This window comes from Balaenoptera musculus, chromosome 16, assembly GCF_009873245.2.
Source record: "Balaenoptera musculus isolate JJ_BM4_2016_0621 chromosome 16, mBalMus1.pri.v3, whole genome shotgun sequence".
NCBI lineage: Eukaryota > Metazoa > Chordata > Mammalia > Artiodactyla > Balaenopteridae > Balaenoptera > Balaenoptera musculus.
The window spans coordinates 83214026-83230842 of record NC_045800.1 but is presented as its reverse complement, the minus strand read 5'-3'; the positions used below and the strand labels follow the sequence as shown (position 1 = coordinate 83230842).

At 42.1% G+C, this 16817-nt stretch overlaps 1 protein-coding gene across 6 annotated transcripts in view; it reads right to left on the bottom strand.

The window, feature by feature from the left end:
• Positions 1-6645: 6645 nt before the first annotated feature.
• Positions 6646-16817, bottom strand: part of EGLN1 (egl-9 family hypoxia inducible factor 1) — a 58688-nt gene continuing 48516 nt past the window's right edge. Inside the window, exons 3-6 of one of the 6 annotated variants that reach the window (XR_005016915.1) lie at positions 12974-13110; positions 10231-10298; positions 9806-9913; positions 6646-9188 (exon numbers count right to left, since the gene is read on the bottom strand). Coding sequence is in view for 4 of the 6 variants with exons in the window: in XM_036829570.1 (XP_036685465.1) it covers positions 9124-9188; positions 10231-10298; positions 12974-13110 (270 nt within the window). In the remaining 2 variants the exon portion in view is untranslated. Of the gene's footprint in view, positions 9189-9805; positions 9914-10230; positions 10299-12973; positions 13111-16817 lie in introns of those variants that run through there. The other 5 variants (XR_005016914.1, XM_036829570.1, XM_036829571.1 and 2 more) reach the window with 5 other exon arrangements.

Sequence of the window (16817 nt, the reverse complement as noted above, 5' to 3'; positions counted from 1 at the left end):
GGGTGGGGGGAGGATAGAAGGGGCCTTGCACAGAAGGAACACAAAGGCTTGGAAACAGACGGGCACATTCGACTGGGAGAACTAAGCCGTTCCCAGTGGACACAGTGTGTGTAAGATGTGAGGGGTAAGATGGCAGAAGGAGAAGGACTGCAGACAGGACGGATGTAAGCAGAGCTGGGGGGCAAAGAGACCCATCTGTCACGTTCTCCGCTTCATGTCCGGTGTGTATCGTCCCTGTTCACACACATCTGGTGATTCGGGTGGGGCTGGTGCAGGGAGGGTTGGGAAGGCTTGCAAGCCAGCCAGGAACATCCGAGAAGTGTTTTGACGGGTTCTCCGGGGGCAACAGAGACAGGAGGGAGAAGGGGGGGCAGTGGCAGGGATGGAGAGAGAGGATGGGTTCGAGAAATACTCAGGTTGTAAAATCAAGAGCTGGTCAGTTTTAAGGGAGGATGGCAATATGTTAGCTGGCAAGAAAACGGAAGTTAATTTTAAATTTGGGATTAAATAAGCCTTCGCGTCAATCGCTCAGAATTCTGATACTCCGAAATCTGTCATTTATATTAGAAAAAAAAGAGTTTTCTGTTCTGTTGGTTTGTTTTTCCCTTTTAAAGCAAATTTCCTATCCTAATAACAGCTAGTAATTTGGGGTCAACCTTTAAATGTTGTTGCCCTTCATGTTGGAGAGATGGGGTGGGGAGAAGGGGAGCAGACTTGACTGCTACAAGAATTCGCTGTTTTTTAAAGTCAAGGTTATACAATGTCTAGCAAAGCAACTTTAGACTTAGAAAGTATAGTAGACTTTTATAGTAGACTATAAATGCGTATCCTAACTGGAAATTCTAAGGTGGGTGGGAAAATGGGACAAAAATCTCAGAGTATCCCATTGTCCTAAAGCTCTGGGCTTGTGGTTTGTTTTTTGTTTTTTTCCCCAAAGCTTAGAGGAGTTTTAAGTAAATTAGAACGTCAAAGTGAAACAGGCGCTGTATCTTCCTGCAGATTTAGTACCCAGTTGGGATCCTGTGCCTGGGGCACACGCGGTATCTCCTCTCACTGGGCTGCTTGGTGAAAAAGCGGAGCTCTTTTTGCAGTTTAGTCCTTATTGAGGGGCAGTGGGTTCCTGTTGCTCTTTGTCTCAATTTTTTGTCCTTGAGGCTATTGGTGCCTTTTTTTTTTTTTTTTTTTTTTTTTTAATTAATTTTTTATTTTGTCTGTGTTGGGTCTTCGTTTCTGTGCGAGGGCTTTCTCTAGTTGCGGCGAGCGGGGGCCACTCTTCATCGCGGTGCGCGGGCCTCTCACTATCGCGGCCTCTCTTATTGCGGAGCACAGGCTCCAGACGCGCAGGCTCAGTAGTTGTGGCTCACGGGCCTAGTTGCTCCGCCGCATGTGGGATCCTCCCAGACCAGGGCTCGAACCCGTGTCCCCTGCATTGGCAGGCAGATTGTCAACCACTGCGCCACCAGGGAAGCCTATTGGTGCCTTTTTAGCAATCTGTTGTGTTTGTTGTTGACTAAGTAGCATATCCACCAAATGAAGTGAAACTCTATCGGACAATTATTATTACAGATTAAATTGCCTGGGGAGTTGAAATTAACAGAAAAGGATGCAATGTGGAGATCAGCTCTGGTTTTATTTTTCTAACATTCCACTAGAATGTTAGAAGTTATATAATTCCATACACATCATCACACACCTTTTGATATGAAAAGTGAAAGACTTGATCTTCTTAAGTGACTCAGGAATCATCTCAATATTAAAATTTACACCGTTGTAGACTGTAATACAGAAACAAGCCGCTGTTCGCTTTCTTCTGTTCTGGTGCGAATAAACCTACCAAAAGATTTATACCCTCTGGCTTAACTGAACACCAGATGGCGCTCTTAGTAAATTAAATTTCTCCGAAAAACCGGAGGCAAAGCAAAGCCAAAAGGATATAAGGGAGAAACTTCAACGGGAACAGTAATTGCTACTCACAAAGGGAGAAGATAGATAGGTTAGGATCTCAAGTCCTGAGAGAGGAGGGGACACAGCATGGCCAAGAGTGTGTGCTTGTTCAAACAAACGAGGACCGATCTACAGGGCACCTTAACCTCCCTAGACTTGTTTTCACCTCATGTTCCACTCTGAACCCTAACGAACATACGGCAAAACATGGTACTCCCCAACAGACAGTCTTCCAGACACGGTGGGACCTACACTTTCTACTGCTTTCAAAACCATAGTACTCTTCCTTTGAATGTCTGGCACTTCTTATTTTGTTGTGTATCATAATCTAGGTTAGTCTGAAAGCTTCCTAGGACGTAATGCCCTTTGCCCCTGTATCAGAGGTCCAGGAGAACGAAGGGCAGCCTGCTGTTACATTCTTGGTGTTAAGTGAATGACATGGCGAGGCACTTCTCAGCTTCCATTGTTACCTGCTTTTGCAAAACCATCTGAATGTAACACTGACTCTTCCCCATACTTCCCTGAAGAATCAAAGTGTGTGTATTTTCAAGACAGGATATTCTTAAGACCCAAATCATTCCAGGTTATAAGCATGCCTTGCAAACTAAATATATGAAAATCTGCATCTACATGAAAGGAAACTGGATTTTTTTTTCAAACAAAAGATTCCTCACAGGATTCCTTTATGTATTTGTATACATTTAAAATAATTCCATAGGTAAGATGCACCCAGACACCTGTTCAGTTGCATTCTTAACATCAGATATTCAAATAGCCACCTCCATAGGACCCCAGAGGGGAGGATGGAGTCCAGCTTCTTGGCATGTCTGTGAGAGCCACCGGTGTTATTTGTAGACCGTTCATTCTCATTGGTATAGCAGGCGTGTATGTGTCCATTCTGCTTTCTGACTCTTTGTGCCTATTTTATTTTGTACTTTGGGCTGCTTTCCTACTTTTTTATTTTTTTAATGACCTTCATTATATATTCAGTTGAATCTGTTCTTCCTGGGGTACCTCACAATTTAATCTTTTTAATTTTGTCATTTTCAATTTCTCTACTGAGTTACATCAGCTCTTGTTTCACAGCTTCCTGAGGAATCTTTTGGTCCATTTTTGTTCTGAGATTTTGAATTTCGAATTTCAGGTGTTAATTTTTATTCCTGCCAAGTCAAGTCCTGTTGGAGGATATTTAGTTCACACCGAATATTGTTGCGGTTTTCTTCTGCCTTATGGTTGAGGGGAGAATTTTCAGCAGCTATACTTCTCGGTTTTTTTCTTCTTATAGATAGTAGTGTTTGTAGATATTTTCTTCCCTTTTTGGCTCATTTTGAAAGGTATTCTTTTCCTTGACTTGCAGAAACAGTTGGTTCGATGTAGGCAAGGGTGAGGGGTTTCTGATTCAAGAGTGTTTTCTTCTGTCGGAACAGTGAAATACGGTATTTCTCAGAGATGACACTTTTCTTTGTGAGGGGGTAGGGGCTTAGAGTCTCACCTGATTCTGTAATTTTATTTTTGTAAGACCCTTACTTCCTTCTTTCACTTTATCATCAAGCCTCCAGGAGACATCTCCCCCTGTCCCAGACACGGTACCTTCCTCACACAGCCCCCTTCAATCTCATTCAGACTTCCCCTTGATGCTCCAGTGGGCAGCGCTGTGATGCACTGGTGTGAGGTGCCAGTATCCCCATCACTCGTGCTGGGGGCCCTGTTTTTGCCCTGTGTGCTGCCACCGCTAGGCCCCCTGCCCTTGTCCCTTTACCATATAGTTTCCACCTGACTCTGCCTTCATAGGAATTCTGATGCCGGCTCTAGTTTCCCATAAGCTGAACTTTTTTCTGTGTCTCACAGTTATGCTGCAGGTACAGGTTACAGGTGACTTTGTTGGGAAGATAGTGAAAGAGATTCGGATTTAGGCAGCAACTACTATTCCTTGGAAAACCAGAAGCTCAAGGACTCCCCCCTTGAATATGAACACACAAGCAAGAACTATCAGATCTGGGAGGAAAGCTTCTAACCTGACAGACAAAAATTAAAACCAACAGAAAACAATGTTCAATACTGTGTCTATTCAACAGAATAGGTTTTATTATATTTTAAAAATTCAGAGAACATAAAAGAGAGCTCTTGAAAATTAAAAACGTGAGAGCAGACATGAAACCCTCGCGGGCAGAACTGAAAAAGTCATGTCTCCTCTCCTCGGAAAAGGACAAAGACGCAGAGGAAGCAGACGACAGCAACTGGCTCAAAGCTGAGGTGCACTGTCTGAATGACGGGGTTTCAGAAAGAGCAGAGAGGATGGAGGGGAGAAACAATTTAAGAAAACGTCCCCGAATGTACGGCACAAATTTACAGTTCGCATACCTAGCGTATTGGCGGAGAACGGGCACACCGTGAAACGGTGGAGCCCTGGGGACAAAGAATCACTCCGTGAGCTTCCACAGAGGAAAAGCAGATGACGTGTAAAGAATTAGAAACTGGAACGGCTTCAAATTTCTCAGCATCCATACTGCAACTCAGAACCTGGACAATGCCTTCAAAATTCTGAAGGATAATTATTTCCAAGCTAGATTTCTAAACTCAGGCAAGTTACCAATTAAATGTGAGGGTCAAAAAAAAAAAAAAAGACATTGGTCTCAGAAAACTGAGCTCCCACATACTCCTTCACAGAACGTGCTGAAGGCCAGGCCCACCAGATTGAGGAAGACATGGGACCCAGGTAATGGGAGACCCAACGGAGAGTAGCGATAGGACCTCCAGAACAATGTGGAAGGACGTCTAGGGAAGGCGGCTGTGCGCCAGGCACAAAGGACAACCACTCCAGGTTCTTGCAGGTTAGACGCCACAGGGGAAAACGAAAGATCAAGCAAGACATTAAGAAAAAAGTAAACTGCGGGAAAGTCATCATGGTTTATTGTGCGTCTCACCTTTGAATTAGCACAAATAGCCTTTTTTTTTTTTTCTTTTTTTCCGCCTGTGCCGCGCGGCATGTGGGATCCTAGTTCCCCAACCAGGCATCGAACCCGTGCCCCCTGCAGTGGAAGCGCAGAGTCCTAACCACTGGATCACCAGGGAAGGACCTCCAGGGAAGTCCCAGATAGTCTAACATTAATGTGACCTAAGTTACAATGTAATTATGTAAGGAGATCGGGGAGGTGTGGCAGGGGCAGTGGAGGAGGGCTGGAGAGACCCCTGTATTCTTACCTCCCATGTGGGGAAGTTAGGAGATAAATGTCAAACACTGAAGAATCAAGAATGTAGCGACGCAACTGCATTATTAAGAACTAACCGGGCACATACTCAAAGAATCACTTAGAAGAGTTGAAATCTTTTCTCAGGGGAAGAACACAAGGGGCCGTTTTCCTTACAGAACAAGTTGACTTAGCTACGTGTGCATTTATACCTTTGACTTAGAAAACTGTAAAGGCATTTTATAGAAGAGCATAGAAATATAACAATTTTGGCAGAAAAAGGCCTAATCTCAATGAAAGATCTCATCCAGTAACTCCCTATCCAATAACGTCTACACCACCTGTTCAGAGTGCAGAGGTGATCCATTCGATAAGAGCTTTAGCCGCCTGCAGCTGTGTGGGCTCTCCCTGTCTTATGAACTGGTTTATATTTAAGTGTTTTCTACTTGTAACACTCTTCCCGGCTCATGAGGCCACGCCCTTTATACATATCATTGGTCCAATGGTCCGTCCTTGAGCACTGCCATGTTTCAGGTGAAATTTAATTGCTGGTCAACATCATGAGAAGACTCTGCCTTAAAATCAACAGCAGAATCTGGGGAACGTATTCCTGGCATTAAGATGTCTAGAAACCTATTCTTGAAGCAGTGGAGACTGGGTACTTCTGAAAGTCCATGTACAATTATATTATTAAATATGTGGTATAAATACATAAAATTGCCATCCACAACCGAGAGACAGCTCTCATCCTTGAACCCTGTGCGTCTTGGGAAAAATGTGTTTCACTTAGGTCACACACAACTCTAAGATTGGAGCTACTGTGCTTGTTTTCAGATGAAAAGGGCTCCGAAGGTCACGCAATTAAGTGGCTGAGCCAGAACTAAACAGATTTGTCAATCCTGTCTGGGCTCTTTTTACCACACTACCAAATTTAATTAAGTCTTCATCCCTAACTCATCTGCCCTCTCCTTTAATCCACGCAGGTGTATTTCAGCACAATTGTCCAAATGCCCTAGGATAGGTTGGGATATAACAAAAACACCATACCAAAAAATATTTTAAATAAGAGATAAATGAACATGTTATGTTGACCTCATATTGTGAGAGCTCTTCAGTTTCTTGCATACACACATAGGACACCTGTGACGGTCAGCGATAAAACCTAGTGGCCCTTCCTTTTTGTAGCAGAGGGGTGACACAGATATTCTCGACAGTGTAAAACTCCTAGTCTTTAAAAGGGCAAGAATCCAAATGTGGAGAATCCAGACAGAACTCATGGAGCCCGTGGACCCAGTCCAGGTACTCCCAGGATGTCACTGAAATTGTCGGGCTCCCATGTTTACTGTTCTCTCTCTTCCCCCTGTTATCATCTATAAAAGGCAATACCAAACGCTCTGGACTGAACCAGAGACGTGTGATAGAAAAGCACATTATCTGACGGAAGGGCCCATTAAGAAAGTCAGTGTATGATAAAGGATTAAAAAAAACAACAGAAGACAGGCGGAAATAAGCATAATTTTTTCAAGAACATTTATACATCTTTTTAATTAGATTAGCTTTACAAGCATCTTGAGAGCTTTTTCATAATGAAACGCCGCTTTTCAAATTACATGACTTTATAGTCTATCTGTAGACGAATCCTCAAATTCTTTGCCTGCTGTTGATAAAGGTCTGTGTTTTACGGCTGGTTAATACGGTGAATAAAAACAGCATTAGAAGCTCTATCTTTAACCAGGATTAAACACATATAGGCCACAAAAAGTTTTAAATTTTGTTTTATATAGAGTCCTGCTTGGTGACAAGTTAACGGTCCCACTAACATGAAATGAACAGATTTTAAATGGATATTAAAGGAATGGCTATCCCGATTTCTCGATCCTTTCACAACAATCTCCAAGAACTTATATAAACTTTTCCAAAAAAAAAAACCAAAAAACCCAAAACTTAAAACCTGTCTGGCGAGCAAAACCCACAGGTAGTAGAATCTGACACTTTGCACAACTGCAGAGAAACACATCTGAATGACACAGGGGCTCCCAGATTAAAAGGCTGTTGCTGTACACCTTCACAGACAAGCCTCCCATCCACATCATACGATTTCTACTAGACCTAAAAATAACAGCGCTTTTGAGTTGTGGCCTCAGGCAGCGCACTGCACTGCAGGCCAGGTGGCAAAGACAACTTGCGCTCGGGGAGGGGTGGAGGGCAGGGGGCAGAGGCACTTACTGTCGAGACGTTCCGCTGTATTATATGGAACTAGGAGAGGAAGTGGAACGAAACTGCACATGGGTGAGGAAAAACAACAGTCAACTGTAATTGTCTCCTGCAAGTTCTCCGGAAGTGAGATCACAATACTGAATATTTAATCCCACCCTAAGTCCACACTGTCAGTTCACTAAACAATTTTTTTTTCATGTTTTACATGAACAATAGCAATCTTTTAATAAAAATTACTGAGCTTTCCATAGAAAAGGTCTCTAACTGAGTACAAACTATACAGATGCTAAAACTGTCATAGGTTGAAATATACAGAAATATTTCTGTACACTCACATTATTTTGGCAAAGAAGATCAAGGATAGAGATGGAAAACTGAAGTGGGCAAGGTCTTACACCCATAATTCATGCAAAATACAGATACCACCCTTTGGGCTTTGCTGAAGAGCCTAGGAAACTGAAGTCTAAGACACCCGTCCTAATTCAGGTGTTAAATATCAGAAGTCTGGGAGGCCTTGTGTGATTTTGTAGTATTCCCTCTTTTTTTCCCGAAAAGTAAAAAAGCAAACTCATAAAACATAAAAGTGTCTGTTTTTTTGCTTCGTGTTTTGTGTTTTGAAGCTAAACATCCATCTTTCAGTACTGACGAAGAGCGCTGTCTGGGGAGTGCGTCAGCAGTGGTCTGGGGCGTCACTAACGTTAAGTCTGTAACGACACCGTGCAGTCTGGATACACACAGTCTCCCCTTGATGCTACCCAACAGGAACGAGGTTCTGACCTGCTGACCAGATGGGCACAGGAGTAGGAAGAAAACGTAACAGCAAAATCGAAAGTACAATCAACCTGACGGGAAGCAAAAGGAAAAGTCTTAGCAAAGGGGACAGTATCTTCTACATCTATAGGATATATATACCTGAAAGCATAAGAAAGCCCTTTATCTTGGGAACTTGATGCTGAGGATAGCCTCAAGTTCATTTAGTGCCAGTCACTTTAGTTTTTTTTAAATGTAACTTACAAGATAAAACCTTTTTACTGTGTATATTTTCTTACAAAACATGAACTAAAAGTTATTGGTAGTCAACGGTGATGGTTTTACTGTTATGTTTCACTATTAACAATGTCAGAAAAACAACAGCAGCAATTTTTAAGAGTTCAAATTAGTGTAAGACAGGACTACAAAACAATCTGATTTTTCAGTTGGTGATTAAAGTGCTCCTTTTCTTATTTTAAGTAAAAAGAAAATTAAAGTAATCATTAGTCACTGGCAACAATCATTGTAAGAGGCCTTTTAGGGCAAAATTTAATAGTACGAAGAGGTTTACAAAAATAGATTGATGCTATTTTGGGGAATAATACTGTAATTTTTTTTTCAATTCAGTTTTGATAAATTGTACCTGATCATACAAAAATTACTTCAAATTCAAACTTGACTATATAAAAAAGGGAGAGATGAAATGAAGTCAGCTAGATGACAGATCTGGCAAAATATAAGAATGAAAAACTTCTACCTAGGGCACTTATTTCATGTCCGGATGTAAATGCCACTTTCAGCTGATAACTTATATCCCTCCCATCGCAGGTTTGGAGTCAATCATGCAGTACAAAGCCACACAGTCAAGATCTTCATTTTGATGCAACACAAAAAAGTTGTTTCTGTTTCCTTAAATTGCCAACTGGTGGTCTATTTTCTTTGTCCCATTTATTCGTATTCACAAGTTAACAAATAGCGTCAATAATTACTGTAGATGAAGTGGGGTATTGCTGGATCAAAGGCTCTATAAGACGTCTTTACTGATTGAATCAGAAGGTTTATTGAGTTCAACCCTCACACCTTTTTCACCTGCAAGGTAAAAAAAAAAAAAAAAGAATTCATTCATTCAGTAAGCACCACAGAGCTTCTGTTACTGCTTCCCACTGAGTCCCTAACAGTATGCACAGTGTTTCAGCTTTGCAAACACACATCATCTGAAAATGATCACGCTTGCACTTCCGAAGCTACCCTCAGGACTGTACTACGAGGCACGCACAGACGCTGAACTAGTAAACGCTCACAGGGAAAAGTCCTCCTCTACACAGAGAGAACGATTTTTGTCTCCTTTTATTCGAAAAGCAACTCGAAGTGCTGTAAGAGCAGTGTGTCCAGCATCACCGAAGGCGCACTGCTAGGCTTCTGGCACAAATAGTGACTTTAAAAATGCACAGAAAATGCGCGAACATTCGACTTCTATAGTTTTATAAAAGGCTGATGCGGGATTATCAACGGGCTCATAAAAATCCAGCTAGTTAAATCAGTAATATGAACGAACTTGAGCAGGTGTGTGGAGATACAAGGTAGGGTTAAAGACAAGACAGGTCAGTGATCCATCTGATGGAGACCTCAGACCCAACTGCTCCAGGAGACAGTCCGTAACTGGGGGTGACCTATGGACGCCACTGGCAGACACGGACTCCACGTGCCTGTCTGCTTTACTGACTTCAGCATCTCAATTCATCTCCTTTGTATTAATTTTCTTCATGTCCACATTTAACATGGAAGACCTGGAGTACTCTTCAGAGCATGTACATCTAAAAAGGAAAGGATATTATTACCTTTCCTCTGCAGGGAGAATGAGAGGAAGCCAGCCTGTGACTGAAAAGGATTATCACAGAAAAACTCAGCTTGTACTCAAATGATTTTCGCAGACTTCTTTGTCTCAAACTTTCCTCATCTTTGGGCAATTTTGATGGTTCAAGATAACAATGAAGATGACTTAAGAGCAGTCCTCTTAAATAGGGGAATTAAGAATCTGCCGGAAACAAGGAGCGAGTCTTCTGGCTCGTGGAAAGCGCTGCCTGGCTGCGGGGTCTCTTCCTTCCAGTGTACCCTGGCCCCGAATGTTTACCTGTTAGATATTTTACTTTAGCTCGTGCTCTCTCATCTGCATCAAAATACCAAACAGTTATTGCGTACCTAAAAGAAAATTCAGAATAGCGTAAGAATGATCACACTGGGGAAAACAAAGCATATGCTGTTGCAAAGGTCTACTAAAGCTTGCAATGCCAAAACAGTGCCTAACTTGGGATGACATCGGATGATAAGGGAGCACAGTGACAACCCACTTACTTAATCAGCCGTCCCAATGCTCAGGAGTATCGCAGAGAACCAGGGGGAGCTACAATTTATGTGGCAGAGTTGATGAGTTTTTATGACTTTCTTAATACCTACTTAACCTACTTGATTATCTGTTTTGCAAGCCCACAGCAGATCAGAAACAGACAATAAGAAGGTAAGAGTGGCTGTTACAGAAAAAGCACACTATCAATAGCACAAGTTCTAGAAGAAAAGAAGAGAAACAGAGAAGGACTCAAGGCCAGGGGCCCTGTAGAGCAAGGGAGGGCTGACAGTCTCCACCACTTCTGAGGACATCACTACACACATACCGGCAAAAAATCGTGATGGGGGTTTACAATTTTACAACCTGGAGTCATCCAGAAAGTTAAATTATGCTAAGCATTTTTTAGGATTTTTATCAAAGCAGTTATACTATGTTTTGTTTCATTTTTCTGAAAATTTCATCACTCACTTGGAATATCTCATTTCACAAATAATGAAGAATCTCTGGTTTATTAAATACCACAAGGCACTCAGTTACAGCTTTTGGTACCAATAACGTGGAAAATGTGCACACACCCCAGGAAGTGAAAGCATGCTACAAATGATCAGCTCCTGAGTAGAACGTAGCAATCGGTCAGTGTCCTGCGGCTTCTGGCCAGTGTTCGCTGGGGGGAAAGCAACACTGACTGATCAAATGAAGAGCCAGCAAACGTGACAGAACTAAATCCTGTAACACATCGGAAGCAACGAGTCAAAGGCAGAGTAGAGTCGGAGTCTGGGAGTCTGGGCAGCGGGGGAGGCCAAAGCCCCAGGCCACTCAGCTGGAAAGGGACAGAGCTGAGCTCGAGGTCTGGCCTCCCGGCTTCCAGAGCTCCAGCCCCTCTCCTACCACGCAGCCTCTTCTATCCTGTCAGGTGGCCGTGGCAATAGGGAAGGTGCACAGACAAACACTTTCCTGTGTCTTCTGCACCTGCCCTAAACTTCTAGTTACTTAGTCATCAGAGTTCTCATACCTGCCCCAAGGCCTTCCCAGAAGACAGCTGTAAAGTACCAGGCGTCGCCGCCCTGCTTCTCCTGCCCTATCCCCCCACCCATCTGTCTAGAGGCTCCTCCTCCCCACGGCCACCTCTGCTGGACTTCCACAGCCTCGCCCTTCGCTCCCGGCCTTTGCCGACGCTGCCCTACTCCCTGCTCCTCCTCACTCCAGGCCCAGTGGCGACACTGGACCCATCGATTCCAATTCAACAGCCCCGTCTCCCTCCTCCAAACCCCTGGAGCACTCCATAATCGTCTGGCATCTATTTACCACCTAAAATGTTGGTTCTATCTTCATCTAGAAAGGCTACAACCATACCGTATTCGAGATTCCATAAAAAGGAAGGTCTGTGAAGCGGTTTCTGGGGCAGAGACGGGCACTGGGGGGAACGAGAGGCGAGACGGGGATTCAGGACGGCGCGCCGTGGGATGTGATGGGACCCCGGCCTCCACCCAGGGACTCTCTTGGCCGCTAGCCACCCTGCTCAGCCAGCACTCACTACGATACATCAGGGCTGAGGCAACACGGCTCGGAGAGACGCAAGAAGGAGGGACAGGTGACAGAGTCTTCAGAGTCTGAACCGCATCAAATGCTGGCCCGTCTCTGACATCATTATCAAGAGGCAGCTCTTCTCCCTGCGTACCTAAGGGATCTCGGCAACTGCATGCCGGTGATTCACTACTGTAATGTTCAAAGTCCCTTCTATAATGAAAAATAGGTATTTAAAGAGTAGCACTTTTTTTTCCCCAAATATTCATTTTGGTAACAATGTCTGTAACATCTTCCATTTTAATAGTCTAAACATTTTAATTGGGTCATGGTAAATGGTAAATGAAATGTTTTTAAGAATACATTAAACATAATAGGTTTAGAAAACTAAACTTTGTAGGAAGAGAGTGTAACGTAGAAAATAATGCGGAGAAGCGTGTAACAAGCCTGACAGATGCTTACTGTTAAAGCTGAAGGGTGATTTTTCCAACATTAACTCCCAAATACCTCTTCTCTACTTGTCTTTGCTCTACTCTTCTTCCTCTGTATGTCTCCTCTCTGGTTATGTGTTTTTCTTTTCTGTATCATTTTTCTACGTCATCCCTCTGCCCCCCACCCCTGACGGACCACCTTTAACAAAGCTGCCCTTTCCCTTCTCTATCTAATCTTTATTCCCCACGTGAATACTCTCACCAGATCCGAGAACGGATAGTAGTTAAGAGATGCACAAAACAAGGAAACAGGGCTGGGAAGACGGGAGCCCCGTGCTTCCCTGTCTGACCCCAGACAAGGAGAGGCTGTGCAAAGAGACTCACAAGCATTTGGTACCAACTGTGAATCAATCTTAAAGAATTATTCAAATTAAACAGTTACGACCGAGGCCCTATGATAAAGGCAAGTGAAGAACAGGAAAATACGCATTAGAAAATGTTCACGTTTATCCTAGCTACCCCCTCCTACCCTACCATGCTCTTTACCAATTCTTTCTTAAAGGGAGGACTACTACCTTGTAGCGTATGCTGGTTGTACTTCATGAGGGTTGCGACGGTCGGACCAGAAAAACAGCAGTCTATCAAACCTGGGTTCAATGTCAGCAAACTGGGCCTTGCCTTCCGGGAAAATTCGAAGTATACCTCCACTTACCTAGGAAAAGGGCCAAATATGTAAGCATGAGTGACCAAGAATGCTACAAAATTAAATTTAGGGGGGAAAAAGACCGATTCAGGATATCAGAAGTCTTAAATCGATTATTCACAAATATATCTCGGTTAACAAGGTTGGAAGGTGAGCTGAGATTTCAAGTACATGCACCAATACAAGGAAACATTCATTCCTTCTTTCAGGGAATTTTGTAAATACTTGATGAGACAGATGTATATGATCTGAACTCAAAAGTCTTAAAATGACACTTGAAAGCCTGAAAAACTAGTAAGCATTTCTTATTTATGTATGGTGATGATTTGCTTAACCTACTCTTAAAAATGTATCCATATCTAGTCATCTTGACTAAATTACTACAAATGGTTTAAGTATGTCAAAGAACTAGCTCTCTGCCCTTAATTGGGCAGTCACAAATCTAATGCCTTTCAAGGAATTCACTAAATCAGTAGAAAGTGTCATTTGTCATCAGCGCTGCAGTCATTATTAGAAACTGTAGCTCTCCCTCCCCAGACTGGGCCTGACACATCGATGACTCCCTGCCTGTACAACTGGACTCCCTTCAAAAAGGATCATTACTATTTACCCCAGCAAATATCCTTCTCTGTTTGGGACCAGACGGACTCACCTATTCACTCCGATACTGACTGGGTGTCTATTGTTCTGGGACCTGTCCTGGGCCCTGGGTGCAGAGTAGGAAATAATTCAGACAGATGTTGTCCTTGTGGTAATTATAATCTGGGGGGCGGGGGGAGTAAAGCGAGGTAAACCCCACCCAAGTGAGTAGCTCTTCACCCTTGGAAAACTAAACTCCTTAACAGGTAGACTCTTAAATTGAAAGGCACATTGATACTTGATCAGGACACCACGGAGGCTGAGGCTATTCCTCGGTTCCATGACAGCCAGAGAAGCTGTTTACAGGCTCACTGTCAAGTAAGGTAGATTCAAGCTACTCGGCTCCCTTGCCTTCCTTCCTCAGGTTCCAGCGTTGTTCCGAGCAACTCCCAAAGCACTCATGCAGACATCTACAAGAGCTCTAGACTGTGACCGAGAACATGCTGAAAATGTTCAGAGACACGTAGTTGAAGCGTCCAGTCTTCCTCTGGGAAACGTTCCCTGATCGCTGAATTAGGCGGCCTCCCACGTGTTCCCACAGCGATCTGTCCTGCACTTGGCAAAGCCAACTGTAATCGTCCGTCTACTGACCTGTACCCTCCACTGCAGCCCAAGCTCTGGGAGGGACAGTTCTATTTCTGCTGTTTCCAGCACCCAGAACAACTTCTGCCACAGTGTACATATTCAGTGCAATCTTGCAGTGAAAGTTTTCAGTTTTACATATAAAAATACTGAAGACTTTTTCTGCTTATATGCTAAATTAAAAACAATGTATTAATGACCTTGGACAGGTCATATAAAAATTAAAAGATCAGCCTAGAAAGAACCTAGATTCTAACAAAATGTAGAATTTAAGAGTTGATCAAACATATTCCTAGTTTTCTAGATACTCACAAAATCAGAAAAAAAATTTAAGTTTTAACCAAATTTATAGCAATTTGTTTTGTGCGTTGGGCTCGAGGTGAATTACCAAATTTATGTCTCTATTTCAAACTTTAAAAGCTGTAACAAAAAAACATGTTTGTTGACATAATGCCTCAAAATATACTTAACAGTAAAACTTACCTCTACTTTGAACTTGGAGTAGGACAGAGGAAATTCTTTTTTTCCCAGAAAAGTAACATTTTTTACTTTTAACTACTTGTCACACTTCTATAATACTTTCTATTCTTGCATTTGTTTTGTTACTTGATCTTTTTTTAAATTCTAAACTTTATTCATTTTATTGAGGTATAGTTGATTTACAATATTGTGTTAGTTTTAGATGTACAGCAGTGATTCGGTTATACATATATGTGTGCATATCTATATTTTTAAAAAAATTCTTGTCAATTATAGTTTATTACAAGATATTGGATACGGTTCCCTGTGCTATATAGTAAATCCTTGTTTACCTATTTTATATATAGTAGTGTGCATCTGTTAATCCCATACTCCCAATTTATCCCTCCCCCCTTTCCCCTCTGGTAACCATAAGTTTGTTTTCTATGTCTGAGTCTATTTTGTAAATAAGTTCATTTGTAATATTTTTTAGATTCTACATATAAGTGATATCATATATTTGTCTTTGTCTGACTTACTTCACTTAGCATGATGATCTCTAAGTTCATCCATGTTGCTGCAAATGGCATTATTTTGTTCTTTTTTGTACCTGAGTAGTATTCCATTGTATATATGTACTGCATCTTCTTTATCCATTCCTCTGTTGATAGACCCTTAGGTTGCTTCCATGTCTTGGCCATTGTAAATAGTGCTGCTATGAACACTGGGGTGTATGTATCTTTTTGAATTAGAGCTTTCGTCTTTTCCAGATATATGCCCAGGAGTGGGATTGCTGGATCATATGGTAACTCTTTTTAGTTTTTTAAGGAACCTCCATACTGTTCTCCATAGTGGCTGCACCAATTTACATTCCCACCAACAATGCAAGAGGGTTCCCTTTTCTCCACACCCTCTCCAGCATTTATTATTTGTAGACTTTTTGATGATGGCCATTCTGACCGGTGTGAGGTGATACCTCATTGTACTTTTGATTTGCATTTCTCTAATAATTAGTAATGCTGAGCATCTTTTCATGTGTCTGTTGGCCATCTGCATGTCTTCTTCAGAGAAATGTCTACTTAGGTCTTCTGCCATTTTCTGATTGGGTTGTTTGTTTTGTTATTGAATTGTATGAGCTGTTTGTATATTCTGGAAATTAAGCCTTTGTCGGTCGCACTGTTTGCAAATATTTTCTCCCAGTGCATAGGTTGTCTTTTCTTTTTGTTTATGGTTTCCCTTGCTGTGCAAAAGCTTATGTTTGATTAGGTCCCATTTGTTTATTTTTGCTTTTGTTTCTATTGCCTTGGGAGACTGACCTAAGAAAAACATTGGTACAATTTATGTCAGAGGATGTTTTGCCTGTGTTCTCTTCTAGGAGTTTTATGTTGTCATGTCTTATATTTAAGTCTTTAAGCCATTTTGAGTCTATTTTTGTGCATGATGTGAAGGTGTGTTCTAACTTCACTGATTTACATGCGGCTGTCCAACTTTCCCAGCACCACATGCTGATGAGACTGTCTTTTCTCCACTGTATATTCTTGCCTGCTCTGTCAAAGATTAATTGACCGTAGGTGTGTGGGTTTGTTTCTGGGCTCTCTATTCTGTCCCACAGATCCATATGTCTGTTTCCGTGCCAACACCACGCTGTTTTGATTACTGTAGCTTTGGAGTATAGTCCGAAGTCTGGGAGGGCTGTGCCTCCAGCTTTGTTCTTTTTCCTCAGGATCGCTTTGGCAATTCTGGTTTTTTGTGATTCTATATAAGTTTTAGGATGATCTGTTCTAGTTATGTGAAAAATGTCATGGCTAATCTGATGGGGATTTCATTAAATCTGTAAACTGCTTTGGGTTATATGGCCATATTTTAACTATATTAATTCTTCTAATCCAAAAGCATGGACTATCTTCCCTTTTCCTTGCATCATCTTTGATTTCCTTTATCAGTGTCTTATAGTTCTCAGCATATAAGTCCTTCACCTCCTTGGTTAGATTTATTCCTAGATATATTCTTTATATGATGTGATTTTAAACAGAATT